General features: G+C 48.4%; 1 protein-coding gene across 1 annotated transcript; it reads left to right on the forward strand.

Annotated features, from left to right (window-relative positions):
- Positions 1–25,458, forward strand: NFAM1 (NFAT activating protein with ITAM motif 1). Its single transcript, XM_075010465.1, has 7 exons — positions 1–55; positions 2,572–2,913; positions 4,109–4,221; positions 8,065–8,166; positions 15,011–15,097; positions 21,891–21,983; positions 23,399–25,458. The coding sequence occupies exons 1-7, from the start codon at positions 1–3 to the stop codon at positions 23,453–23,455; spliced, it is 849 nt and encodes a 282-aa protein (XP_074866566.1). The 3' UTR covers positions 23,456–25,458.
- The last annotated feature ends 1,686 nt before the right edge of the window (positions 25,459–27,144 follow it).

Below are 27,144 nucleotides of genomic sequence, written 5' to 3' on the forward strand. Positions count from 1 at the left end.
ATGGCCTCTGCTCTAAATGCCATATTCCTTCTTCTCAGCATCCTTCAGCATGGAGGTAAAATGTGCTTTTTGTTAATGGTCTCATTGGTCGCCTTACTGCATTTTGTTCAGCTGGTGTCTTTTGTTAATCTCTAGGGATTCCCTTGTAGGAATTTACCCGTTACTGCTATTTGTCTCTTTTAAACATTCAGTCTTTGAGGAGCTCATAAAAACACAGCCAGCCAGGGAGTGGGAAGATGGAAGTAGTACTGGGTCCTAACTAAAAAGGTTCAGGTCCTTTGTGATGAGTTCTTCTTGAGCGAATGGCTTGGGGTAGGGTAGGCATCAGCCTTGTTTCAGTGGCACTTTGTAATGGCTTGTGTGAAAGCCAGGTTCGTGTAAAGCTTGGCATTGTTATCCAGGATGAATTGATGAGGAGGAAGAGGATGAATCATCCCACCTTAGACTTGAACGTAGGGTCAGAAGAGACCATTCAAAGCATTGGTCTTCCTACACCACCGTTGCATTTTGGACCATATCTCAATACATTCCTCATTGTAACATCATCTCTAACCTGCTCCTGACTCTGCCGTGATGGCACTCTGAGCATTTCTCTTGGGGGTAGCTTGCAGCTGAGTTGCTTTTATGGTTAGAAACTGTTCCCAGTGCTGTAACCCAAACTTTCCCTTAATTTCCTCCCCTCGCTCCTTTTTTGTAGCATCTGCAGGGGCGTCTCCTTCATCAGCATGATTACCCTGAAGATACTTGTAGACTGTGCTCTTGTTCGTCCTCCATCACCCCACCCCAGAACTCATCTCAGCAGCTTGCCTTTAGATCCTTTCATTTTGGGTTGTCACTTCTCAAATGTGGTTGTTCGGTAAATGGGATGCTGGCGTTCCAATGTGGAGTCACAACATGATACCATCACACCGAGCTCAGATTTCATAGTGTATAGAATGCAAGATGTCAGAGAATCCCATCAAAACTAGCAAAGCTTGGCCCCTCCGCTTGTCTCATTATAATTCTATCCCCCAATTCCTGTATTGCTGAAAGAATCAAAAACCCTATTGTGTAGACAGACTTGTCCACAAGGTTCTGACTCACTGCCCAAAGGGGATAATAAGGGAAGATCACTGAGGCATGGTATTCACAGAGTCTAATTTCCTTCTAGGCCAGTAAAGGTTAGGTGCAGTTTGGAAGACGGTGCAATTTGTCTGTAGAGAAAAGGGCAGCAGCTGCCCTGCAACTTGAGGGGCCAATTTCCAGCTGATCTTCCGCAGAGTCCAAGTATGGTGGTGACGGAGGTCTACCCTCCCCCATTATTTATCGAGGGAACAGTGGCAGAAAATCAGAAATAAAAGCAGTTGGCCGGAGCTGCACGGATGATTTTGATAACTTATAAAATGCTGTCAACACTCCTCATGTTCTTTATTCATTATTATGTCAGATGCTTTGTGATGGGACCTGCAGGGGCTAACGTAAAAGGATCAAGGCTGTCTGGGGTTAGAATCCGCCTCTTGACACCAAGGGGATGGGGGCTCCTACCATGGGAAATGGACTTTCCATGGGCATTTCCCCTTTAGCTGTTTTTCTTTATGCTAAGCAGAAAAGGGAACGAGCCTGGAAGCAGTATCCGCTCTTTGCTTTTGCAACCTCTGTTGTAACTTCCGATATAGCAGCGTGTGGTGAATTGCACCAGCAGCTATCCTTCCAACAGCCTGACAACAATCATGGGAACTATCTCCCCTCTCCCTTAAAGAGATATCATCACACACAGCAGCAGCAGAGCAGCACGGTGCCTGTATCCGATGTGCTGACTCGCTCTTTGCTTTGCTGTGTAGAGAGGCAAAAGTTTTGAACAACGAAGCTGCATCCTCTGAATATTTTGCATGCTCTCCTTCTGGCCTGCATGCAGCATGTGCAGTTTCCTTCCTTTCTCTCACAGCCCAGGTACCAAATCCACAGTGACGCTGACACGACCGTTTGCACTCTGCCACAGGGGCGTGGGATTTTAGAGGATGCATTATACGGAGCATCCGTCATGAGTTAATTTTAGTAAACTGCTTTCCCCTTTTGTCATCCAGAACATATCTGCACATAGTGAGTAATCAGTCCACTTCCTCCTGCCTTCCTCACGTTTCTAGAGAAGAACTCACAAAAGAGGGGGGGACACCTGGGATTGGAAGTGTATCACAAATCACACACTGTTTGTCTAAAAGACCTGTCGCTCTCCCGGGCCTTGCCTGGCCAAAACAGGCCAGTGGTCCACAGAGTCCAGCATCATCCTATCCCTGACAATCCTGGATGCAGCAGAGCTGGGTGCAGACCCTGTGCTGAGACATCTAGGGAGGTGGTAGAATCTCCATCGCTGGAGATATTTAAGAACAGGTTAGATAAGTGTCTATCAGGGATGGTCTAGACAGTACTTGGTCCTGCCATTGGAGCAGGGGGCTGGACTCGATGGCCTCTCGAGGTCACTTCCAGTCCTAGCGTTCTATGATTCTGTGATTTCAGTGTGTGTGTGTATCTGCGTCTATGTGAGAGATAAAGAGGGTAGGGGGAGGTTGCTAATGACTGTCTCCTATTGGGTAGGATGGCAGGTTGCAGGAGAGGTCTCAGTGCGGCAAGACTCTCTGATCCGGGTTGCTTTTGCCAATGAAGTGATAAATGTGAAGTGCCAGGTGAGCTTCCCCTACAGGACAGACTACACCACCTTCTCAATCAATTATTACTGGGTGAACTCAGAAAGCAAGAAAACTACAATCGGCTCATATACAGTATCTGAAGCAATCCCTGCTGAGAAGGAGAATCAGACAATCGAGAAGACTTATGAATATAAAATAAGAAGGTCTGTTGCTACCGGCACCTACTACTGTCAAGCAAAGTGGACAAGCGTAACAAGAACAGGAAATGGGGTTTTCATTCTTGTTAGAGGTAAGCTCCCATTGTACCTCCCCTAGCCTGGAAGAGATCAGAAGAGGACTTGTGAAAAGCTAAGAACTGGCGGGAGTTTCTCCATAAAAGGGTGATTTTTTGCCATTTTTCTTGACATCAAAACAAGCTGGGGGGTTAGTCAGACCGAGCACTTGGGTAGCACTTTTCATCCACAAATGTCAAAGTGTTTTACAAAAGAGGTAAAACAGTATTATTGGGGCAATGGAGACACAGAGAGGCTAAGGCCTGGTTTACACTACAAAGTTTTGGCAACAAAGCTATGTCATCTAGGAGTGCCACCTTACTCTAATCTGTACTGAGTGCAGCTGCAAACATCATCTTCTTCACTTGCTGTTCTAACCACATTACCCGCTCTTTGCATCTCCCCACTGACTCCCTGTCTTACACCATATCAAACTCATTCTTTTAGCACTCGCTTTCAAAGACCTTCACGGCTTTTCTACCACTTGATTTATCCACCTGTCATATGTCCCTGTTTCCTGTGCTGTAATGTGCCACCCTTGTCTTGCCCAGTCTACTTCTTCCTCTGTCTTTTGTGTTGATCTGGGAGGTAGGGGACGGAGGGGTTCAGGAGTGGAGCAGCAGAAAGTGCGGTGTCAGGCCTGAAGTACAGTAGCAAAGTCAGAAGGATTAGGAAAGCTTGCAAGGGCCTATCTGTCTCTCATTCTGTGCAGCACTAGCAGCCTTAGGCCAGGTCTATATTAGACATTAAAGTCTATTGTTAGTACACGATTCTAGCTATGGCAACTGCGTAGCTAGAAGTGACTTATCTACAATTGACTTACCTGGCTGTCCACACAGCGGGAGGTCGACAGGAGAAACTCTTCCATCAACCTCCCTTACCCCTCGCTGTATTAAGGAGCACAGGGGTCGACAGTCAAAGATAATTTTATTTTGTGCATTCTTAGCAGGTGCGTGAAATCGAACCCCGCCAGATCGATCCTCAGCGGGTCGATCTTCACCATAGTCAAGGCATTACCTCAGTTCTGGGACCTTTCACGTTCACCCAGGATGTGATTTAAAGAGGAATCTATATAAACAGTTGAGTTCTTCAGAGCTGCTTGTGAGCTTTATCCCACCGACAGACATGGAATGAAAATCTTGCGGGTGTAGAAATGAGCAGTGACTTCTCACTTCCACCCAGGCCATGAATTCTTTGCCTTCCTCTTCGCAGACAGAGGTTACACAGAGCCCACCCCCTCCACATGGAACTTTCTCCTCGCTCTGACCACTATCCTTGCCATCCTGAGCATCATTGAAACCGTGCTGCTGCTGTGGAAGAGAAAGGCAAGTCATGAGATAAGTATTACGGGCGGAGCAGATAGCGATGCCTGTAGCTCAGGTTTCTTGACGCTGTCCATTATGTGACCCTGTTTGCAGTAGTTAATAACTTTACCAAACTTGCGCTGTTTGGATTGAAATTTTAACAGCCTACCTCAAGCTGTTTGTTCGTTAAGTTGTACAGTACCAGGGTTACCATGTAAAAAAGAGGACACCCCTGAGAGGAAGTGTCTCTGTATCAGTATCTACCCTGATTAATATACCCTGTATTAATGTGCTATAGTACATGTAGTGCATCAATACGAGATGAGCGACTAGATACAAATACAGAGATGCTCCCTCTCAGGGGTGTCCTCTTTTCTGAAAGGTCAAATATGGGAATCCTAGTTTCAGCAGAAATGGTTCAGTTGTAGCAGTGAACAAGATGAAGGGGGGAAAATGCTGTTTTGTTCATATTAAAAGTTCCTTGTGTCAGCCAGACTGTGTGTGCATTATCCCCAAAGAGCAGCTGAGCTTGCAGCAGCCCAGTTGGGCTGAGCAGGACTTTCCCTGCCATCGCTTCGTGCTGCAGCTGGCTGTGGCACCAGGCCTGGGAACTGAGAGCCCATAGACTCGCTCCTGTGCTTCCTCCCTGCCAGTACCCAAGCAGCGCGGTGGAGAAGCAGCAAGCCTGGAAGGTAGAAGGGCAAGAGCTAAGCCCTGGGGAAGGTGTGCAGTGGAGGAAACGGAATGGGACAAGGAGCCTGGGACGGATATGGGGAGTGCCTGAACAAGGAAGTGGAGAAAAGGGGTGAGGGAGACTGGGACTGGGCAGGAAATGGGCTCCAGGCCGTGGTTGGACAAGGAGACTGGGACAAAGAGAATGCAGGGAGCCTGAGAGGAGAAGCCTGGGGAAGGAGACTGGGACTGGCAGCCACAGCCAGGGAAGATCAGAACTTGAAGGAGAAGACTGGGCTGGGATGAAGAGCTGGGGCAGGGGGAACCTGTGGTGTGGCGCCAGGGCGAGGAAGAGTCGGGGCCAAGTTAGGAACAGACTAGTGAAGTTGGGGCAGAAGGGCTTGGGTCTAGATGAAACAGGGGCATCACCGTCTGTGCTCATGGGAGCACACTCCCCTCAAGAGCCTGGAGCAGAACCCAGGATTCCGAAATCTCAACATCCCCATGCAGATCAGCCAGGAGGGGCAGGTGAGAGACCTGCTTTCCTGGCGGATTATACAGGTATTGGCTGGCATCAGAGTGTGAGCTGAGAGCTTGGAGTCATGGTGGATAATTCTTGAAAACCTACTCGACGTGCAGCCAGAGGCAAAAAAGCTAACTGAATGTTGGGCAGCATTGGGAAAGGGACAGATAATATGGCTGTAAATACCATAATGCCTGTATGCAAGTCTATGGTACGCTGGCATCTTGAATATGGCATGTAGTTCTGGATGCTCCATCTTAAAAATGATATATTAGAAATGGAAAAGGTACCGAGAAGGTCAACCAAGGGGTGAAGGGTGAAGTCCAGCTTCCCTTTGAGGATAGGTTAAAAAAAACACTGGGACTTTTCAGCTTGGGAAAGAGATAACTAAGGAGGGAATAGGAGAGATCTCTAAAATTTTGAAGAGTGTGGAGAAAGTGTTGTATACTCCTGTTCATAATAGAAGACGGGTTCACCTCATGAAATAAGGGGTGGTACGTTTAAAACAAAGAAAAGGAGAAACATCTTCACACAATGCACAGAAAACTTGTGGAACGTGTTGTCAGAAGATGTTGGAAAGGCCTAAGTTGTAACTGGGTTAAAAACAAGGAAAGACATTCGTGGAAGATAGTTTGTGGGGCTTGTGCTGGGATGGGGATGGTAAAGGGAAGGATATGGCCGTGGCACAACTGAAGCCTGCAGCTGAGTTTTGCAGAGACACAGGCATCTTTCCAAGAGGCTCCCAGCCTCTTCAGTCTCCAGGATTGGGAAGGCTGAGAGTTCAGGGCTGTGCCTTTTTAAATTTGTCCACCTATGAAAATGAATCAGGACTATAGGTGAATCCAAAGGGGATTAAGCTAATTCAAAGTATGGCACTCACTCTGGAATATGAGCATCCATACATGGGGCTAATCAAGCAAGCTCGGCACGGGGAGGAGCAGAGGGGGTAATTGCTCCGGGGCCTAGAAATTCAAAAGAGTGCAGGTCTCCTGGATGCTGATGCTGCTACCACAGGAGTGGCACTAGCCAGAGCCCTGAGCCCTTTAAAGTGCCATCAGAGAGCGCCGTGCTGTGCACTGTGGGTAGGACTAAAGGTTGGCAGGGTTCTGTGGCACACTCCAGGTGGTGTTGAGGGCTGGCTGCCCTAATCCCACCCCTTCTGTCCGAGGTCCCACCTCTTCCAGGAGCATGGAATGCCCCAACCCCTTTGCCCAGGGGCTCAATAAATCTGTGTCCCCCACAGTCAAGAATAAACATTCTGGAGTAACTTCCTATATAGACAAACTCAGAGGAGCATCACAGACTGCAAACTGATGCAGAAGGGAGCTCAGGGAGTGGTGTGTAGGAAAATGGTCAGGCTTTTCTATTTGCCATCATAGGCAAGTAAGTTCAAGCTTCTTTATCTTGTGCTTCAGGCTCATGGATTTCTTTGCTTCATTTTAAACCAGAGGGGAATTCTAGGCTGGCCTACCGTATGATGCTGGCCACCGAATTTCTTTATGCACGTTATCCAGGCTTGAAGATTTACACGTTTATCCCTAGTTACTAATAGATTGGAAAATAGTTTATCATCTGCATGTGCGATGAGACAAATGTCATACTGCTTCTTTCCAAGCATAGGACAGGATTGCTTTTCAAATACTTCTGCTTTTTCTTAACAATTTGCCTCAGCCACAAGAGTGGTTGTGGTAGTAATGGTTTCCCTGTGCCACGTGGGTAATGTGACACTCACTTTCACAATAGGAAACCCCCTCAATACAGTCCTGAAGCAAGTGGATCAATATTGTTATGTTTTATGCTGCAGCTTACATTTCTGTCCTTTCTATATATAAAAAATCTGAGGGCGTGACTTTGTCAGAGCTCACAAGCTCAGCAGGGTTAGATTTGGCCTGAATTTGAATGTGAGAGCATTACGGAAGATTCATTTGTTGCAGGAAATGGCAGTGGTGATTCCAGAAAAGGTTATCTTCCTTCAAGGCAGTAGTACAACAATGCCTCAGTGTATTGCTGACCCATAAAAGGTCTCTTGGCACTGTAGTGATGTCAGCCCTAGTTTTCTGACCGAGTGCCATTTTAAGTACAGGTTGAACCTCTCTCGTCTGGAACCCTCAGGACTTGCCTGGTGTCGAATGAGAGAATTTGCCAGATGACGGGAGGTCAATATTGTCTAACATATTCCACTGCCTACTGGGCTCTTAGAAGACATGTAGGGGTAAATTACAGCTAAATAACAGCGCAGAACACTGAGAGCCAGGACTGAGGGCTGGAAACAAACTTTATGGGACCATGGGAAACTTGGCCACACCAGTGATAAGAGGTCGTCCAGCTAACTAAAATCATGCTGGATTACAGATGTTGCCAGAGGAGAGAATTCCAGATTAGAGAGGTTCAACCTGTACTTGCATTCTGCCCCTCTAACACACCCCTTACAGTTGCAGCTGGGATGGGCATGCTTCATTTCCTGTCTACAACATTGGTACAACAGGAGGGTTCAGCCCACTGTTTTCAAAGTGGTCCTTTGTGATGAAAGTGCTACAGAAATGTGATTTACTAATGATCACTGATCCCGGGTTAAGTACAACCATGCAAACATTTGTTTCGCACTGTGGAATTGCGAATGTTTTCAGCAGACCTGTCATTTAGTGTCTCGTTGTTCTCGTCCTACGTAGGTGGTGTTCCCTGGGAGCAGCTGCCTCCAAAAGTTCCCAGACCTGAGTACAGGAGCCCAAGTCCCTGCAGAAAGCTCAGAACCATCTGGTTCCTTCTATGCTGTGAGTACCAGAATTACCCTTCTCCCCAGTGAGGCTTACTTCTAGACCTCCATGTGTACACCAGCACAGCACCCATGGAAAGAGCATGATCTGGGGGGAGGGGCGGGTGGAAGATAGACACAATGCAGTCCATCCACCTCAAAATAAGGATGAACTTGGTTCTAAAGAGAGGGCTGGCAAGGAGTTGAGGCATCCTCTTAGGCTATCACCTTGCAATAACTTTTCCCACCTGCAGCTCAGAACAAAACTGACATCCTTTCACCAATCCTGAGACTGGCCCAGGGCAGTTGTTTCCAGTCCCCTCCCTTGATGGTGGCAATGCAGCTCTTTCCCCAAGGAGGGGAAGGAATTGCTTCAGATGGTCAGCAGGACAAATGTGGGAGGAGTAAAGGGTGAAAGTGAGCAGAGTATTGGCTGACCGTCAGGAAGCCTTTTTTGAGCATGAGATCTGGACTGGACTAGATAAGTCTCAGGAGGCGAGAGATGGAAGCTCAGTTGTATGAAACATTTGCGGCTGTACAAAGCTCTGGAGGGTTTATTAAAGGGAATGCTAATGTGCTGCTCCTCACGGTGGCATGCTGCTGTGGTCACGAGGATGGACTGGGGCTTTCCTAGCTCACATTTCAAGGGCTCTTCTGAGTCCATTAGGGTTTGGTTTGGTTTTTAATTTCTGGAACTGACTTTTTAAAAAAAAACCCTCAGCTGGAAATAGCAGAGTAATAATTTGTGGGAGAGGAATTAAACTAATAATTCTTTTGCCTTTAGAAATAAATGTCCTTTTAATTCAACTTTTTAGTAAAATTGGAGGGTTTTTCCTGTAAAAGTGGGTGATTTCTGCAAGGAGATTAACCCAAAATTGCAACCCATTCCTCGCTCAGTAAGCAGTGTCAGGTGTCCTCCACTCCATCTTAATTACCTGTTCCAACATGTTGAAGGTGCTTACACAAAGCTTAATATAACAGGCCAGATTTGAACAGTGTTTTCAACACTGGGTCAGATTTGTGAAAGTGGCCCCAGGAAGGGCTGGTTGGTATGATGGTGCATCTCCACCACTGCTCCTGCTCCATGGGCAGCTAGGAACTGGCAGGAATAGCCCCCAAGGTATAGTGGGATTAGCTTCAAATGGGGCAAGGCTAATTTCCCTGTTAGCATCACTCAGTTATTGTCTCTTGGAATGCTTTAGCTGCTGAGGGCCCTATGGAGTCATGGGCAGAATGAAAAGGTGCCACCCACTGGGACTAACCAGGGACAAGTGCCTCCTCCACCACATCTACCCAGAGTGCAGCCTGCACTCCTCTGCCTGCGTGCTAGCGAATGTGTCTCTAGCTGATCAAACAGGACAGGGAGAAAAGGAATGTTGTGGGGCTTGAAGCACTGCCCTTGGTTCCACCTACCCTCTGAGAAACTAGTGTGGTGCTGGGGCTGGTTGCTGCACAATACCGGTTGAACCTCTCAAAGCCGGAGCTAAGCAACATCTGTAATCCAGCATGATTGTAGTTAGCCAGGCAGCCACTTATCACGGGTGTGGCCAAGTTTCCCATGGTGCCATTAAGGTTGTTTCCACCCACTAGTCTGGCTCTCAGTGTTCTGTGCTGTTACTTAGCTGTAATTGTCCCCTATGTCTCCTAAGAGCCCAGTAAGCAGTGGAAGTGTTAGTAATGTGCTAGAAAATAACTGACGTCCCATGGTCCAGCAAATGCTTTCATCTGACACTGGTCAGGTCCTGAGGGTGCTGGATGAGCTTGGCTGCTGGGAGAAAAATGCCCAGGGCAAGAGGTTTGGTAACCAGCTACTGGAGAGGACATGAGAGGCAGCAGAGTTGCGGGGAGCTCCATACATGTGCACATGGGTATTTTCCCCACAAATGGCTTGTTGAGGACACTAAGACCACGTCTACACAAGACGCATCTGTTGACAGACATCACTGTTGGAAGGGATTTCCCAGGAAAACTTCTGTCAAAAGATCACGTCTACACTTAAAAGCAGATCAAAAGAGCAATCTGCTTAGAGTGAAAATATTTCCCTAAGTGAAATACAGGACACCTGCTAAATTGCTTGGAGTTAAGCGAGTTCAATGGCAATCCATGAGAACTGTGCAGTACCAACATTCAAAATAACAGTAAGTTGACTGAGCCCACAAACCTACGGTTGAGTGGTTATTGCTCTATAAAAGCGCCTGTCTCGTCCTCTTCTTGCTGTCCTCCGGAGAGTGGGCTGGTAGTATGAGCAAGAGAGAGGTGCAGAAGGCTGGGGGGAGGGGTATGTGGGGAAGGGCTGGGGTATGTGAGTGAGCTACTTAAAATCAGGGCTGGATGTGTATTCAGGAGGCAGAATAGGAGGCTGGAAGCAGGGAGGAGCCCTGGAGCCGGGTTCTGGGACAATGTAAGCCATTGGATGTTTTTGCAGCAGTATAAAAAGAGAATGAAACCTACTAGGCCAATTCTCTCCCACCCCCTTTAATTTCACGGGAGTCAGTGGATTTAGGACAGATAAACCCTTAGCTTTCAAAGCAAAACAATATCTTATTCTACACCTGATACCTTCCAATACCTCAATGTATTCGGTACAGCACAGCCTAACGTCTAATAGCCACACACACATACACCACATACCTACCATCCAAGCCCATGGCCAAACCTTCCAACCTGCCACCAGTCTGTGCACAACAGACCTACATTCTTATACCTCACTCTGGAAACAGGATTTTCAGAGCTTGTAACTTATAAGTCCCCATGAGAGGTACAGCCCTGAAAGACTTGGAAACCTTCTTCCCTTGCCCTGATGCGCCTTCCTGCCATCTCCCATCATGGGTTTAGCTCTCCCAAACAGTGACTTGACCTCCCATCTAACCACTAGGCCCAGCTGCCCCTCTACACCTCAGAGATGCCCAGGCTGCATGGTGCCTTTTTATTTCCTGGTTGCTGCCAGTGGGCCACCCCTTGCAAGAAACGAGTCTGTCCCATAAAAGCTCATAACCTAATAAGAATACTGGTAGTCTTTAAGGTGCTACAGGACTGCATTTTGTTTTGTGAAGATACAGACTAACACGGCTACCTCCCTGAGACACTTCCTCCCATCTCTCCACCACCCCTCCCTGCTGCGGACCTGGTCTAGCTAGCTCCTTCCTTCCCCAGGGCAAGGCCTGATTAAGTTCCAGGCTGCAGCCCAATGGTTCAAATACCCCTCCCTAAACCCATGCTAAAACTTGATGGAAATCACTTCTCTGGAAATCCAACTCTAATTGACAAGTCAAATAAACAGGATCTCTGGTAAAGTTCTTCCAGCTTTTAATTTACCATGTACCAAATTGCAAAGTAACACAGGGTATTTTTTAAAAAAAATTATTGATCAGTTTCAGATAGCTACAAAACTTCTAAAGAATTCTGTTGTAAATAGAATTCTTTCCCTGTGCACCTCGGCAAAGTGGAGCAGCCAAACTCCCTACCCTATTTCTCCCATCACCTCACCTCTTTCTACCTTCTCCCGGAGGGTGGTGAGGTTGTGGTCTTTGAGGGAAGGCACAGGCAGAAAGAATGGAGTGGGGGAAGGGGGTGGGTCTCCCCAAAGGAGGGGGTTCCACCTGCCACACCTGTCTGAGTAATTTAAAAGGGTCTGGGGTTCTCAGGCCATTTTAAATTGCCTGGGTCCTGGGCACTTATCCCTTTGCTCCTCATCCGTCAGTTGGCCAGGCTGAGCCCCCTCCCACACCCCAAACCCCTGAGCCCCAGCTTTAACTCAGAGCATGCACTGCTAGCTGGAGCACCCATCCCGCATCTCACACCCCAGCCTTCTGGCCCAGCCTGGAGCACCCTCTCCCATATTCTGGACCCATGATGTTTGCGCTCACCCCAGGTCTGAGGGGGCCTCACAAAATCTCAGGTGGCTGAATGCCACTAGTCCCTCTAAGAAGTTGGACCCTGACCTCTCAGAGGTCTCATAACTAGTTAATCCAGCCCCACCAGCCCTCCTCCATGATTCACCTTCCTTGTCCCCTTCTTCCTGTCCTGCTCCTTCCTGAGCCCTGTCCCCCACCCTTCATTGGACTCCTCCAGACCCAGGAACCCCCCCATCTAACTCCTGGCCTGGGCCCAGCTGCCCTTTACCCTAGAGACGTGCCTATTTGCGCTGCCTGTGGGCTACCAAGCTAAATGCAACTCTCCAGCAGCTGTACCCACTTTCCCCTGGGTGGCTGCCCCCTGTTCCCTGCCATAGGGCTCTGCCCTCCCTCTCCCAACCCTATTTCCTGCCAGCAGCGTGTGTGGGAAGAAGTATCTGAGACACAGCCTCCTCGGTCTTTCTCAGGCAGCGTGAGCAGAGTGCATGGCAGCCATGCGGCCTGGCTCTGCCCCTCCTCCTCCACCTCTCCCCGCCCCCCATCGCCCCTGGGGCTGCTGGTAACAGCGTGTTTAAACAGTCTGTGACAGAGAGGTAGCTGTGTAAGTCTGCATTCTATCGAAGCAAGACAGCAGTCCAGTAGCGCTTTAAAGACTAACAAAATAATTTATTAGGTGACGAGCTTTGGTGGAACGGACCCACTTCTTCAGCTCAGGAGTTGATCTTCAGTTGATCTGAAGAAGTGGGTCTGTCCCACGAAAGTTCACCACCTGATAAATTATTCTGTCAGTCTTTAAAGTGCTACTGGACTGCTTTTTTTCTTTTCTTTAAATAATCTGCTTAAAGAAACTACCAGCCTCCTGCAGACAGCTCTTTAAACAGACAGCCCCTGCTGCCTAAGGAGCTGTCTCTTCACAAGGCAGGTCTCTGCTTGCAACATAGGGGACAATTAGCCTGTTTTATAAAAAAGTTGGGATGCTCTCCAGGGACCTGAGAAAAGGGACTGTCCCGGCTAAAATGGGATGGATGGTCAGCTAAATCTGCTCTGTCAACAGAGCAGCCAGACTGCCTGGCATTCTGTTGGCAGAATAGCTGACTGGAAGCTCTGCAAACAGGGCTGCCTGGTGAACCGGAAGCCCTGTCTGTTGACAACAGGGCCCTGGAGCATCTACACGGCTGTTTGGTCGACAGAACGCTGCCGAGAGAGGCATTATACCTTCCAACACACTCTGCTCTTCTTTAAGGCCTAATCACTTTGAGCCTGATCCTGAGGGGTTCTGAACCTTTGTCATTCCCAGAGAAGCGAATGGGGTGATAGAGGCTCAGCACCTCTCAGGATCAGCCCCAGTCAATTGCTTTTCTCTTGCTGGTGTTTTTAGGAGACAGGACAGCCTCACTCAGGGTGCACTCCCTCCCTCGCAGCACGGGCCCCTCCTGCCTGCATAGGCTCCTCCCATCTTCTTGTTGCCAGAGAAACAGCCACCTTGGCAACCTGCTGTCATCCTTGAAATACCCCCAGAAAAGTCCTTCTGATTGTGATATGCATCACTCAGGCTGATAGGCCTCTTTAGCCACACGATTATCTGAGGGACAAGGAGACGCTCCTGCGTTGTAGGATGCACACGTGTGTTTCTGCGTGTACCTGTTTGTGAGTACTCAGGGCAGGGCTTAAATTGTCATAGGGTAATTCCCAGATCAGCCCTGCCCCGACCTCCCCATTCAGGGCTCCAAATTCACCTGTGGGGTGGTCAGCCTTAGGGCTTTCACCCCTTGGGGGGGTGCTCCAGGGTATGGGGCTTTGGTACGGAGGGTTACCCTGGGTGTTATGGCATCTGCCATATGGGGTGCACATGCAGGGGCTTGGAGCCAATGTTCCCTGTAAGCTGAGTACTTGGGCAGCTGCGCAGGAGAGCTTCGGGTGCCGCTCAGCTGATTAGCAAAGCGCCCACAGCCGGCAGCGTGTGTGTCTACTGGTGGTGCCCATCGGCACGTGCCTCAGTGCACACAACAAAATTTATCCTACACTAGGATGGTGAAAATTAGAGGGAACACTCCTTGGGGCTCTGGGCTTTGGCTAGGAGCCAGGTTGAAGACTCCTCCCTCACCCACCCCGCCAAGGTTTGAATATATTTGCCAGTGCTCCAATCCAGAGAGATCTGGCTGAATTTAAGCTCTGACTCTTGGGGAGCATGTGGGTGTATATATGTAATGTAGAGTGTGTGTGAGAGACAGTGTAAGTGTGTATGTGGGCAGGCGGCGGGGGGTAACCATTCCTACGTTATTTCTGCATGCTGAGAAGGCGGAGGAGGAAGAATAGTTCCCAGCTTGGAAAACAAATGCAGATTGTCCCCATTGTGACGATGCCAGTCCTGCCTTTTACTCTCACGTTACACAGCACGACATCAGCTCAGCCTTTCTTCCCCTCCCCAAATGCCCAGCGTGACCATGACTGGTGCCTGGGGGCGAGGCGCACACTAATGTCAGCAACAACAAGTCCTGTGGCACTTTATAGACTAACAGATACTTTGGAGCATAAGCTTTTGTGGGCAAAGACCTGCTTCATCAGATGCATCTAATGCCATAATGTACCCTCCAGAGCTCATCTTGACTGAAGGTTCACCTCCTGTCCCACCGAGTTGGGAATGTCCCCCCATAATGGAGGGTTTTGTTCTTCGCTGTGAAGAAACTGAGGTAGATGGAGGCAGGTGGGAGGGGCCCTGTGCTTTGTATCCAAGAGAGAAAAAAAAAACCTCGTGTCTCCATGAGTCAAAATCACATTAAGGACAAGGCTGCCCAGTGCAGGAAGGAAGCAGTTTCCTCTCACCCAGATTTAGAACAGGACTTTTGCAGACGTGCAGATCTCTTTCAGACACAGGGTCTGAGCTCATCAGAACTCAAATTTAGGATGCGTGGGACTCCCTGACCCAGACAGACAACTGTACCTGTTTTAGCCTCTATGCACTGCATGTTTGTCATATGACACAAACTGTATTTCCTCTCCCCACACCAGTGCCTAGAATCCCATCAGGCTGAAGTCTATTCTGTCCTTGAGAATGACACAAAGAGCCTGTCGCGTGAGAAGAATCCCCCTGCGAAGGTAAGTCTCCTCAAGTAACCCTGACCCCATCCTGCTGGGGGTTCCCTTTGAAACTAGGCACAGCCGGGAAACCACCGCAGAGCTGCTGTGCCTTTGCAAAGGCAGTAAATCTAATTGCGGCTTCCACTCCTCCCGCCCAGAAAAGGAAAGGCTGAGTTCTTCCCGCTCCTGGGCTAAGCTCCTGCATGTTAACTCTCATTTCTCTCTGCTTAAACAGTTGGTTTGTCAAATGTTCTTCATCTGGGGAGGCCTGGCAGATCTAGGTGCTGTGTTGTCAGGTTTGCTCTGAGGCATGGTGGGAGATGTGAGATTCTTTCAAGCAGGTGAAACCTCCATGTATGCAGATTAGACCAGAGCTTTCTGGAAGATGGGCTTGTCCTGGCCTCCAATATGGCCTTTTTGGACTGTTCAGGTAAGGCAAAGATCAGACAGCTGAAGAGTCATCCAGCAGGAAGAAGTCCCTGCCTAGGGGCATGGCTGGGACACTACGAAACTTCAGCCATCCCTGACTAGTGTCACTGCACTCTGAGGGCCATGTCAGTGGACCAAGATTGTGGAACAGCTGTGAGCCTGCTCTAACTTCTGCCAGGGTTTACCTAATCCCCTGGTTGCCACTGAGATCAGGGAAAGGAGATAAGCAGCCCATTCACACTCCTTTTGCATTCTGGGCTTACAATAAGAGCAGGCTGGCCAGCCCAGGAAACTGAGCTCAGCTTGTTCTGAACCCCATAGAAAGTGTGTTTTCCCCTTACGGTCAAGGTGAAAACCACAGTGAGTGGAATGCTTCTTGAGCAACTGCTCAGGAGCAGTGTTCCCTGTGAGTTGAGCCATTGGTTGGCTGCCCTGGAGACATTCAGATGCTAAGTAGCAGATCACCCACGGCGGGCAGTGTGTGTTTCTATTGGTGGTGCACCTCCACACTTGCCTTGGTGCACACAACAAAATTTATTCAACTCAGATGGAAAAAAGGTAGCGGGAACACTGCTCAACAGATTGACAAGCATCAGTTGCTTAACAAAATAATAAAGTCTTTGGACTGGAAGGAACCTGAAGAGGTCATCAAGTCCAGCCCCCTGCACTCATGGCTGGACCAAGGACCATGTAGTCCATCCCAGACAGATATGCCCAGTGTGTTGTATGTGCTGGTACTTGCCAGTACTGAGTACCGGCCCCTCAGCAGCCCCAGCCATGGGATTGGCTGGGGGTGGGGAGGGGGCAAGGAGCCAGCTGAATACCAACTCCTCTTTTTTCACAAACGGCACTGCATGTGTCTATAACCTGCTTTTAAAAATCTCCAACAATGAAGATCCTACAACCTCCCCAGGCAATTTATTCCTGTGCTTAACCACCCTGACAATTAGGAAGTTTTTCCTAACATCCAACTTAAGCCTCTCTTGCTGCAATTTAAGCCCATTGCTTCTTATCCTGTCATAGGAGTTTAAGGAGAATAATTTTTCTCCCTCCTCCTTATAACAACCCTTTTATGTTCTTGAAAACTGTTATCATGTTCCCTTCTCTCTTCTCTTTTCTAGACTAAACAAGCCCAATTTTTTCAATCTTCCCTCATGTTTTCTAGGCCTTTAATCATTTTTGTAACTCTTCTTTGGACTTTTTCTAATTTGTCCACCTCTTTCCTAAATGTGGCACCTAGCACTGGATATAGTACTCCTGTTGAGACCTATTCAGCGCAGAATACAGCTGATTTCTCATTTCTTACTTACAACATTCCTGCTAATAAGTCTCAGAATGGGTTGTTTTGCAAGTGTCACACTGTTGACTCTCATTTAGTTTGTGATTCACTATAACCCTAGATCCCTTTCCACAGTACTCCTTCTTTGACATCATTTCCCATTTTGTATGTGTGCAACTGATTGTTTTTCTGACTTTGCATTTTCACTTATTGAATGTCATTTTATTTACCTCAGACTATTTCTCCAGCCTGTCCAGATCATTTTGAATTATAACACTATCCTCCAAAGTACTTGCAACCCTTCCTGCCTGGTAACATCTGCAAACTTTATAAGCATGCTTGCTATGCCTTTATGTAAATCGTTGATGAAGATATTGAACAGAATCACTTCCAAAACTGATCGCAGTGGAAACCCATTGATTATGTCCTTCCAGCATGACTGTGATCCATTGATAACTACTCTCTGGAAATGGTTATCCAACCATTTATGCACCTACCTTATAGTAGCCCCATCCAAGTTTTTTTCCCCCTTAGTTTGTTAATGAGAAGGACATATAAGACTGTATCAAAAGCCTTAATAAAGTCTAATTATACCGCATCTACTTGCTTCCCCAGGTCCATCAGGCTTGTTATGCTGTCAGATATCAGAGAGGTAGCTGTGTTTGTCTGTATCTTCAAAAACAGCAAGAAGTCCTGTGGCACCTTGTAAACCAATAGATATTTTAGAGCATAAGATTTTGTGGGCAAAGACCTGCTTTGTCAGATGAAGTGGGTCTTTGCCTACGAAGGCTTCCGCTCCATAATATCTGTTCGTCTGTAAGGTGCCACTGTGATGTCAAAGAAAGTGATCAGGTTGGTTGATATGATCTGTTCTTTACAGATCTGTGCTGACTATTTTCTATCACCTCATCATCATCTAGAAGTTTGCAAATGGGTTCCTTACTTATTTACTCCATTATCTTTCCTGGCACAGAAGTTAAATGGACAGGTCTATAATTTCCTGGGTTGTGTCCTTATTTCCCTTTCTATAGATGGAGGAGGAGAATTGTACCTTGAATGCAGGACCAGAATAATGCAGGAGCTTTAGGAGCTGTAGCCCCATGCTAAGCATGGCGGGGGAGACATAAAAATGAATCCATAATTATATCAGTAATCACCAACCTGTTGATCACAGAGAGTTGGTTGATCTGGAGTCTCCACCAGTCAACTGCAATCTCTACCCTGATAAAAGTCCAGTGATGCAGCCGGTCTCGGTTAGGCTGCCTACACGCTGTGGCCCCATGCCACTCTGGAAACAGACAGCTGTCACGTCTTTGCAACCCCTGAAGGGTGAGGTGGCTCTGGGCACTGCTGTCTCCTCTAACATTGGCCCTGCAGCCCCTATTGGCAGGGAACCAACCAATGGGAGCTGCTGTGGTGGCTCTTGGGGGGCATGGGCAGTGCATGACGACACGCTGCCCCCCTCTCTCCAGGGATGCAGGGAGACGTGCCAGCAGCCAGCTGCTTCTGGAAATGGTATGAGGCTACAGAATGTAGGCAGCCTGCCTGAGCCCTGCTGTGCCACCAGCCGGGAGCCACCTGTGATAAGCACCTCCTGGCTAGCATCCACATCAACACCCCTCCTGCATCCCAACCCTCTACCTCAGGTCAGAATCCCCTCCTGCATCAAACTCCCTCCCTGAGCCTCCATCTCTCACATGCCCCATGACTCTGCACCAGCCTGGAGCTGCTCCTGAACCCAAGTTTCCACCCAGAAAGAAACTAATCTAACACCTCTTCTAAGGGAAGATGTCAGCTATTCTGAATCACCTACATTCTACATTTTTAAGACTGAAATGTAACCACAGAATGGCTTTATGTTAATTAAAAGGTAAATTTAGTATAGCATGAATAGCCTTCATGCCACAAGTGTGATCAGTTTGTTTTAAATTAGGAAAAAGGCATGTATATAGGGGCCCTACAAAATCTAATAACCCGGGGCCCACAGGAGAGTTAATCCACCCTGCCCATATAGCAGGCACCACTTTGGAGCAGTCTCAACAGGAGAATGCACTGCCCTAAGGTGGACTCCTGTGCAGGTGTCCTTGTGCCGTGTGGGTTGATCTTCTGCTGTTTGGGTGAGTGGGCAGGTTAGATTTTTAGATGTGCTACTGTGAACACTTTGGATTCTATGTCCTTTCCCATTTGTTGCTGTTTATTACTGTGAGCGGGATGGATCCCCTGCCTAGCCGCTGGAATCTCTGGTGGCAGCCTTGCCTAGTGGTGAGGGGCACAGAACCCAGGTCTTCCTACTTCACCACGTTCTGACCTAGGCCACTCTTGGGCACCACAGAGAAGGCATCCACTATGTGTGGTCCAGTTAACACACACGCTGGGTCTCTTGCTACCACTGTGTCTCTCCTTGGGGTGTGTAGTGGCTTGCAGTTATCCCTATAACTTGGTCCATGGGCCTTTGCAAGCTGAGTCGTCCCAGCTTCATGCACCCACTCTCCTCCTTGTTCCTACACCCCATCTCTCTCCGGCGTGGACGTTGTCCACACTGTGACAATTACTATTTGCACCGAGTTTGGCTAGTGAGCAAGGTTTGGTGAGTTGTGCCTTGTTTCCACCTGGGTTCACTTTCTGGTTTTTGTGCTTATTAAGTGTCTTGGCTCCAATAAGTAAATACTCTCATCCCTCGTTATACGAGCACAACTGGTTCCCAACTTTGTGCTCGTAGGCGAAAACTCCTAAGCGGGACACTAAATTCCCAGTAAAATATAGGTAAAAGGCTCTGATTGGTTCCTAGTGCTCTTAACGTGGGGAAGGAGTGGCAGCAGGTGGCGCTGCTTTTGAAAGTTAAGTGAACCTTGGGTTTGGTGGGGGTTGGGGAGGGTTAAAGGCTAGGGGCAGTTTGGGGCCATGAATGGGAGGGAGGGTTAAAACCTGGTGGCAGGTTGGGTCTGTGGGGTGGGCAGGGAGTTCAGGCTGCTGCAGGTTGGGTCCATGGGGTGGGGGTGGGGGGTGAGGCTTCTGCGGTTGGGGGCTGCAGGGCCAGTGGGGAGGGGGTCAGGCTGGGGGGCTGGTGGGGGGTGTCCTGCTGCAGCAGGTTGATGCCGTGGAGTCAGCAGGGGTGGTCAGGCTGTGGCGGGTTGGGTCTGCAGGGGCCGGTGGAGGGGTTAGACTGCGTTGGGTTGGAGCCGCAGGGGTCGGGTAAGGCTTGTGTTATTTTGGGGGGGAGGGTTTCAGTTGTCCAGTGAACAAAGGTAAATATATGTGTCCCTCGTTTAAACGAGTACTCGTAAGTAAAGGCCTTTTTTAATGACGGATGAGGGTACTTCACTTTAGCTATAAGAACAGAACAAGGACAGAAAGGAACAAGCAAAATAAATCAGGTTAGCACATTTAAAGGGCCTTTGTTGGCAAACTCCTTCCAGCCTGCTGTTTCCACCTCCGGAATCCAGTTAATACCAATTACAACAAGAAGTCCTCTGGCACCTCATAGACTAACAGATCTATTGGAGCATAAGCTTTCGTGAGCAAAGACCCACTTCATCAGTCAGAAGAATGCACAAAGCGGGTCTTTGCCCACGAAAGCTTATGCTCCAAAAACTCCGTTCATCTATAAGGTGCCACAGGACTTTGTGTTGTTTTTGCAGATACAGACTAACATGCTCTTTACCCCTCAGATACTTAACACCAATTGTTTCCCACTACCAAACTCTTTACAACTTTGCATACAGAATGCACTGGCTGAATTCCAGATGCCCTAAACCCCGGGCACCTTCCCCGCAGTTCCTAAACGTGACATTGGTATGTTTGGGTTGCAAAGATATGAAGGAAATGTTTTGGTTATAAAAAATAAAAATCTCTCTCTCCTCCTAAAAACCCCTTAATTGTACTGAAATTCTATTTTGTCACTGAAGTATTTCTATTCATATTCTCGTCTCTGACTAAACATTTTGGGCCTGAGCCTTTTGGGCAAGTTGAAAATTGTAGATTTGAGAGTGCCTAAGGGCTAAATCCATTGCTGGCATAAACAGATGCAATTCTGAGTGTGGCCTTCCCAGGTGGGGTCTGACAGCTTCTGCAGGCCTTGGGGCAAGGGGAGTGTGTGTGTGTGTGTGTGTGAGTGTGTGTGTGTGTGTGTGGAGGGGGCACTTCATGTCCCCAGAATGGATGGGGCCTCAGGTGCAAGGGGCAAAGCTAGAGGCAGCCAGCCCACAGCACCATCCCCTGAGCCCTCAGAGCCACGTGAGTGGTGCTTTGTCATGCCTGGGGCAATTTTAAGGGCCTGGATGCTGACTGCCACTAGTGTCACAGTAGCTGCAGCAGCAGCCAGGAGCTCTGAGCCTCTTAGGATCACCAGGCCCTGGGGCAGTTGAGCCCTCTGCCTCCTGTCGGTGGGCCCGGGCCTGCCAAATGCATGTTGACTTAGGAACACGGCAGAACAGGAGCTACCATATTGGATCAACCCAATGGCTGTCTTTAATAAACAGAGGCAGAGGAAGAAAACCCACAGTCACAGTTATGGAGATGTTTCCTCCTCTCCCTGCATAGTTAGTGGTTGGCACATGTCCCAAAGCAAGCAGTCATATCCCTCCCAAAACTCTTGTTTACTTGAAAAATCTATTTACAACATTGAATAGCCCCATTAGCCATAGAAATGGCTGGTACTTGTTGGAATCATGCCAAGCTCTTAGCCTCAGTTAATGTCTTGTGGCAGTGGGATCCACAGGCCAGCTGTGCACTGCGTGAAAAAGTTATTTCCTTTTTATTAGTTACACTTTTGCCCCCTTTCAGTTTCACTTGAGGCCCCTAGTTCCTGTGTTCTAAGACGGCAAGCGCAGGTGATCCCAATTTACCTTTTATCCCATTCGTTCCTCTGTAGGCTTTTAATCATGACTGCTCTTCTGCGGGCAACCTGAGTAATTCAGCTGGGGGGCTGAGATGCTGTGTACATACCCTGTTGCTCCATGCTAAATATGGAGCACTCTGCATGTTATCAGAACCCTGACACGGCCACACGCGAGCCAATTAATTTGAAGGGTCGATTATTTGAAGAGAGGAGGCCAGGGCAAAATGGCCTGCTGTTACCGAGTGATGATGGTACATCTCTTGTAGCTTCAAGACACGACAAACGCACAGCCAGACATGGCTGGGAATACAAATGAAGATTTTGGGAAAACAGGGAAGAGGAAAAAGAAGAAAAAAATGGTAAGAGCCTTCTGCAACTCTCTCAGCAAAAGCAGCCTCCCGGCAAGCATTCAGCTGATTGCACCCTGAGGAGAGTAAAGACTTGAGTACTGTAGTGATGTTTTAAATCTCACCCTCACTTACCAGGTGGCCTGTGTCCAGACTCAGCTCTGTGAGGGGACAGGGGTGTGGTGGAGGGAGCTTGTCTAGCAGGCACAGTGTTAGGAATGGAATGGACAGGTTTGCGCCTGGGTATGTTCCAGCCTCTGTCTGCTGTGAGAACAGAGTGACTGAAAACTGAAACGTTGTGAGAAACACGATGAGCGGGAGCAATTTGTGGTGTAATTCCGTCAGAAACAGGGTGGATAAATTTGGCCCAAACTGTTCATGGCCTTCACAGGGCTCGGGGTGCTACCTACCACTGCAGCGCCTAACTCACCTGTAACACATCATGCACCCACCCATGGAATTACAAGGACTATGCCGCAATTATTTGCACCACTATTAGGACAGCACTTGCTTTGAGCAAGGCTGGCCACTCGTGCTGCACCAACACCTAGGACTGTCTTGCATTCACCCTTGATTGCACTAACCATTTCACTGACGCAAGTAACACTGAGACAGCTAATAGATAGCAGTTGCCAGTGATTTTTACCACCCTTTCCAGTTAATCCTGCTCATGGTTGCCCAAGGCAACCTGATAATAAAATGCAGTGATTGGTTTAGACCAGGGCTCTCACTGTTGTTACCACCAGCAGAATGGCCGTGTTTACAAGAAATGCCCTGTGTGGATGCTGGGCATGACTGCATCCTTAATTTGAAGGCTAGCATGGGTGCACTGCAGTTCAGCTAGTAATTAATAGGTCTGTTTTCTAGCGCACATTCACCCTTTGGAGTGTCTGCACTTGGCTTCCTTTGTAAAATGTTTCCCGCTGATGCCATGGAGGAAATGCTAGTCTAGACAAGGCTTCATACACCTTCTCTCTTTTCTAACCTTGCTTCCAACGGTCCTATATGAGCCTATGCTTAAAATGTCTGGGTCTGTGGGGAAACCTGGTCTATGCCAAATAGAGAGTCACAGAAAAGATCCAACTGCTGAGGAAATACAACTGGGGAGGTCAGGGGACTCCTCTTTCATAGAATCCAGACCGATTTATTTTTACTTTAGGAATCACCAGGATCAATCCCCTTCCTCTTTCCAGGAGGATTGCTTTTTTGGACCAGTGGAAAATAGGAAGCACTGTTCTGCCCGGAGCAGGGTTATTAACATTCATCTTTGGTGGAGCAACATTCCAGTGGCTGAGTGAATTCCATTCTGTGGCTCGCTAGCGGCCAGTGCCAGTGGCGTGGATTGCAGAGGGTAATTCTCCTTAGGGGTCAGCTTGGCTTCTTTTGAATAATTTTCCTCCATTTCTTTTTTTCTTACCATTTTGTAGAAATCTCAGCAAGAAACTCCAGAAGAGTCCTGTGGCACTCTGTATGAGAATATCTAGGGGGAAAGGCCGATCGAACTTGGACTACACATCTCTGAGTATGAGGGAGCTGCCCCCTCACTTCTTTAGTATCCATCGGAGTTCTCCAGAGAGTCACAGCACACTGAGGACAAAGCCCTGGGAAACTCCTCCACTCAACTCCCTTTCTGATCTGTTCTTTATTGGCCTCAGAATTCTTCTGGTCTGATCTCAGCATGGCACAAGCTCCTTCAGATGATATTGCTCTCAGTTATTTATAGGTCTGACTTTCAGAGACTGCGTAGCCAGGGTCTGTGCGAGGTTCCCTTCTCCAGCTCTTCTCATGCATTTGAGTCCTGATCTATAGAAACTGTTGAACAATACCGGCGCCCCATTACTTTTTTTGACAGTGTACCTCAATCCTGACCTGCAGCCTGTATTATCCCACCCCTAGCTCTCGCCTGTCACGCCAATACGAACTTGCTCTATCTACTGAGCACCTGACTGGGAGCCAAGGTGCCCCCTCACTATGCTCCCTTTCTCAGCAACTGCAGGCTGAAACAGTGACCTGCTAACCACTATAACTACAGGTGTATGCTCTAGCCCTGTGCTGCTCTGAGATTCAGCTGTGCAGGATGCATGTTTTCCTTTGAATGGAACCAGCAGAACTCGGGGGGTTGGGGTGGGTGGAGCAGTATGAAAAGAGCTGCAGAAAATGAAGCAGGAGTCTACCCAGCCCTTGGACATGGCTCGGTGGTGATGTACCTCCCACAATACAGTATTTGGAGACAGGACTTGCAAGAAGAGGGAGGGATAGCTCAGTGTTTTGGGCGCTGGCCTGCTAAACCCAGGATTGCAAGCTCAGTCCTTGAGGGGGGGCCATTTAGGGATCTGGGGCAAATAGATGGAAAGGAAATCTGTCAGGGCTGGTGATAGGTGCTGCTGTGAGTGCAGGGGACTGGACTCAATGACCCCTGAAGGTCTATTCCAGCTCTAAAAGATAGGTATAACTGTAAGAACAGCAACTGTCCTGGAGTCTGTCCTGTGTAGAGCCCTGCTCAAGCATTATGTCCCTTCCAAGAAAAGTATTTAGAGGGAGAGTTAACATTCTGCTTTTCAATAGGTGTTGTTATGTAGCGCGATTGGTTTTTTTTGTCCTGACATGGGTCGATATAGTATCTTGGGGACAACTCCTCTCCCTCCACCATTAAAGTCAGTAGGAGTTTTGCCATTTACTTCAGCCAGGCCAGGATAGTGGTCCTTGGCTACATCTACACTACGGTGATCTGTGAATAGAAGTTACAGTTGGAGGATCTCTTCTGACAAAATTTCTGTCGACAGATTGTGGCCACCCACGAAAGTGGATTGCTCTGGTGGCAGGGTATGGCCAGGCTGCCATCTTGACAAAACAGCCAACTGGAAGCAAAGCAGACAGGGCTGCCCGGTGACCTGGAAGTGCTGTCTATCAATGGGGGTCCCCCAGCACATCCACACCGCATTTTTGTCCACAGATTCAGTTGAGAAAGGCGTTCTTCCTTGTGGGGCAAAGGCAGAAGTTTGTCGAGTTACTGTCAACAGACAATATTTTAGTGTGGACACTTTGTGAGGCTTGTCGACAAAACTCTCTAGTGTAGATGTAGCTATGCTGTTTAGGGTGGTACTTAAAAAATATTTAGGCAACTAAACCAGTTTAATCAGCTTCACCATGTATGGAGTGGAGGCCTTGCTTGTGAATTTTCCATCCAAGCTCTTATCCTTCACATCAAGTGGATCTGGCTAAACTTCTGAATTTGTACTCATTGTAGTTCTGGTGGGCAAGGAGTGACAATGTATTGTATCATGGAGGTGTGTTGGTAGCGCTGGATTAACTCTTTTGGAGGCAAGGGCTATTAGATGTTGTGGGGCCCTCTAGGATCTGGAGTGAGCACAAACATCAGGGATTCAGATGAGGAGGAGGGGCTCCAGGCTGGGCCAGAAGGGTGAGGCGTGAGATGGGGTGAGTGTGCTCCAGCTAGGAGTGCATGCTCTGAGATAGAGCCTGGGATGAAGGGTTTGGGGTGCAGCAGGAGGGGGGGTCCAGGCTTGGGCCCAGGGGGTTTGGAGTGTGGGAGGGGGCTCAGCCTGGCCCACTGATATATAGGAGGCAAAGGAGTAAAGTGCCCAGGACCCCAGGCAATTTAAAATGGCCTGAGAGCCCCAGACCCTTTTACATTGCTCAGACAGGTGTGGCAAGTGGCAGGAACCCCCTCCTTTGGAGAGACTAACCCCCCCCCCACTCCATTCTTTCTGCCTGTGCCTTCCCTCAAAGACCAAACCACAGCCCCCCACACCACCCCCTGGGTGGAAAAAGGTGAGGTGATGGGAGAAGTAGGGAGGGGTAGGGAGTTTGGCTGCTCCGCTTTGCATAGGTGTTAATGGCCTAGAAGGGAAAGAACGCTTTTTACATAATTTGTAGGTGTTTTGTAGCTATCTGAAGCTGATCAATTTTTTTTTAAACGCCCTGTGTTACTTTGCTATTTGGTAAACGGTAAATTTAAAACTGGACGAACTTTACCAGAGATCCTGTTTATTTGACTTGTCAGTTACAGTTGGATTTCCAGAGAAGTGATTTCCATCAAGTTTTAGCATTTTTTTGGGGAGGGGTATTTGAACCATTAGGCTGCAACCCTTATCTTAAACTGGCCATACCCTGGGGAAGGAAGGAACTAGCTAGGCCAGGACTGCAGCAGGGAGAGGTGGGGGAGGAAGAGTCTCAGGGAGGTAGCCGTGTTAGTCTGTATCTTCACAAAAAAGAAAAAAAAAGCGGTCCTGTAGCACCTTAAAGACTACCAGTATTCTTATTAGGTTATGAGCTTTTGTGGGACAGACCCATTTCTTGCAAGGGGTGGCCGACAGGCAGCAACTAGGAAATAAAGAGGCACCATGTGGCTTGGGCATCTCTGGAGTGCAGAGGGGCAGCTGGGCCTAGTGGTTAGATAGGAGATCAAGTCACTGTTTGGGAGAGAGAAACCCATGATGGGAGATGGCAGGAGGGTGCATCAGGGCAAGGGAAGAAGGTTTCCAAGCCTTTCAGGGCTGTACCTCTCATGGGGACTTATAAGTTACAAGCTCTGGAAATCCTGTTTCCAGAGTGAGGTATGAGAACGTAGGTCTGTTGTGAACAGACTGGTGGCAGGTTGGAAGGTTTGGCCATGGGCTTGGATGGGAGGTATGTGGTGTATGTGTGTGTGGCTATTAGAAGTTAGGCTGTGCTGTACCGAATACACTGAGGTATTGGAAGGTATCAGGTATAGAATAAGATATTGTTTTGCTTTGACAGCTAAGGGTTTATCTGTCATAAATCCACTGACTCCAGTGAAATTAAATGTTGGGGGGGGGACAGGAACTGGCTTAGTAGGTTTCATTCTCTTTTTATACTGCTGCAAAAATATCAAATGGTTTACATTGTTTCAGAGCCCAGCCCCAGGGCTCCTCCCTGATCCTAGCAGCCTGTCCTGACTCCTGCCCTCCTGCACACACACCCAGCCCTGATTTCCAGCAGCTCACTCACATACCGCAGACCTCCCCCCGTAACCCCAGCCTCCTGCACCTCTCTCTTGCTCATACTACCAGCCCACTCTCTGGAGGACAGCAAGAGGAGGACAAGACAGGCGCTTTTATAGAGCAATAACCACTCAACTGTAGGGATATGTTTTTAATGTGTACCTATTTTTGTTCCACTGATGCAGTAT

Source organism: Carettochelys insculpta, chromosome 1 (assembly GCF_033958435.1).
Source record: "Carettochelys insculpta isolate YL-2023 chromosome 1, ASM3395843v1, whole genome shotgun sequence".
Lineage (NCBI taxonomy): Eukaryota > Metazoa > Chordata > Testudines > Carettochelyidae > Carettochelys > Carettochelys insculpta.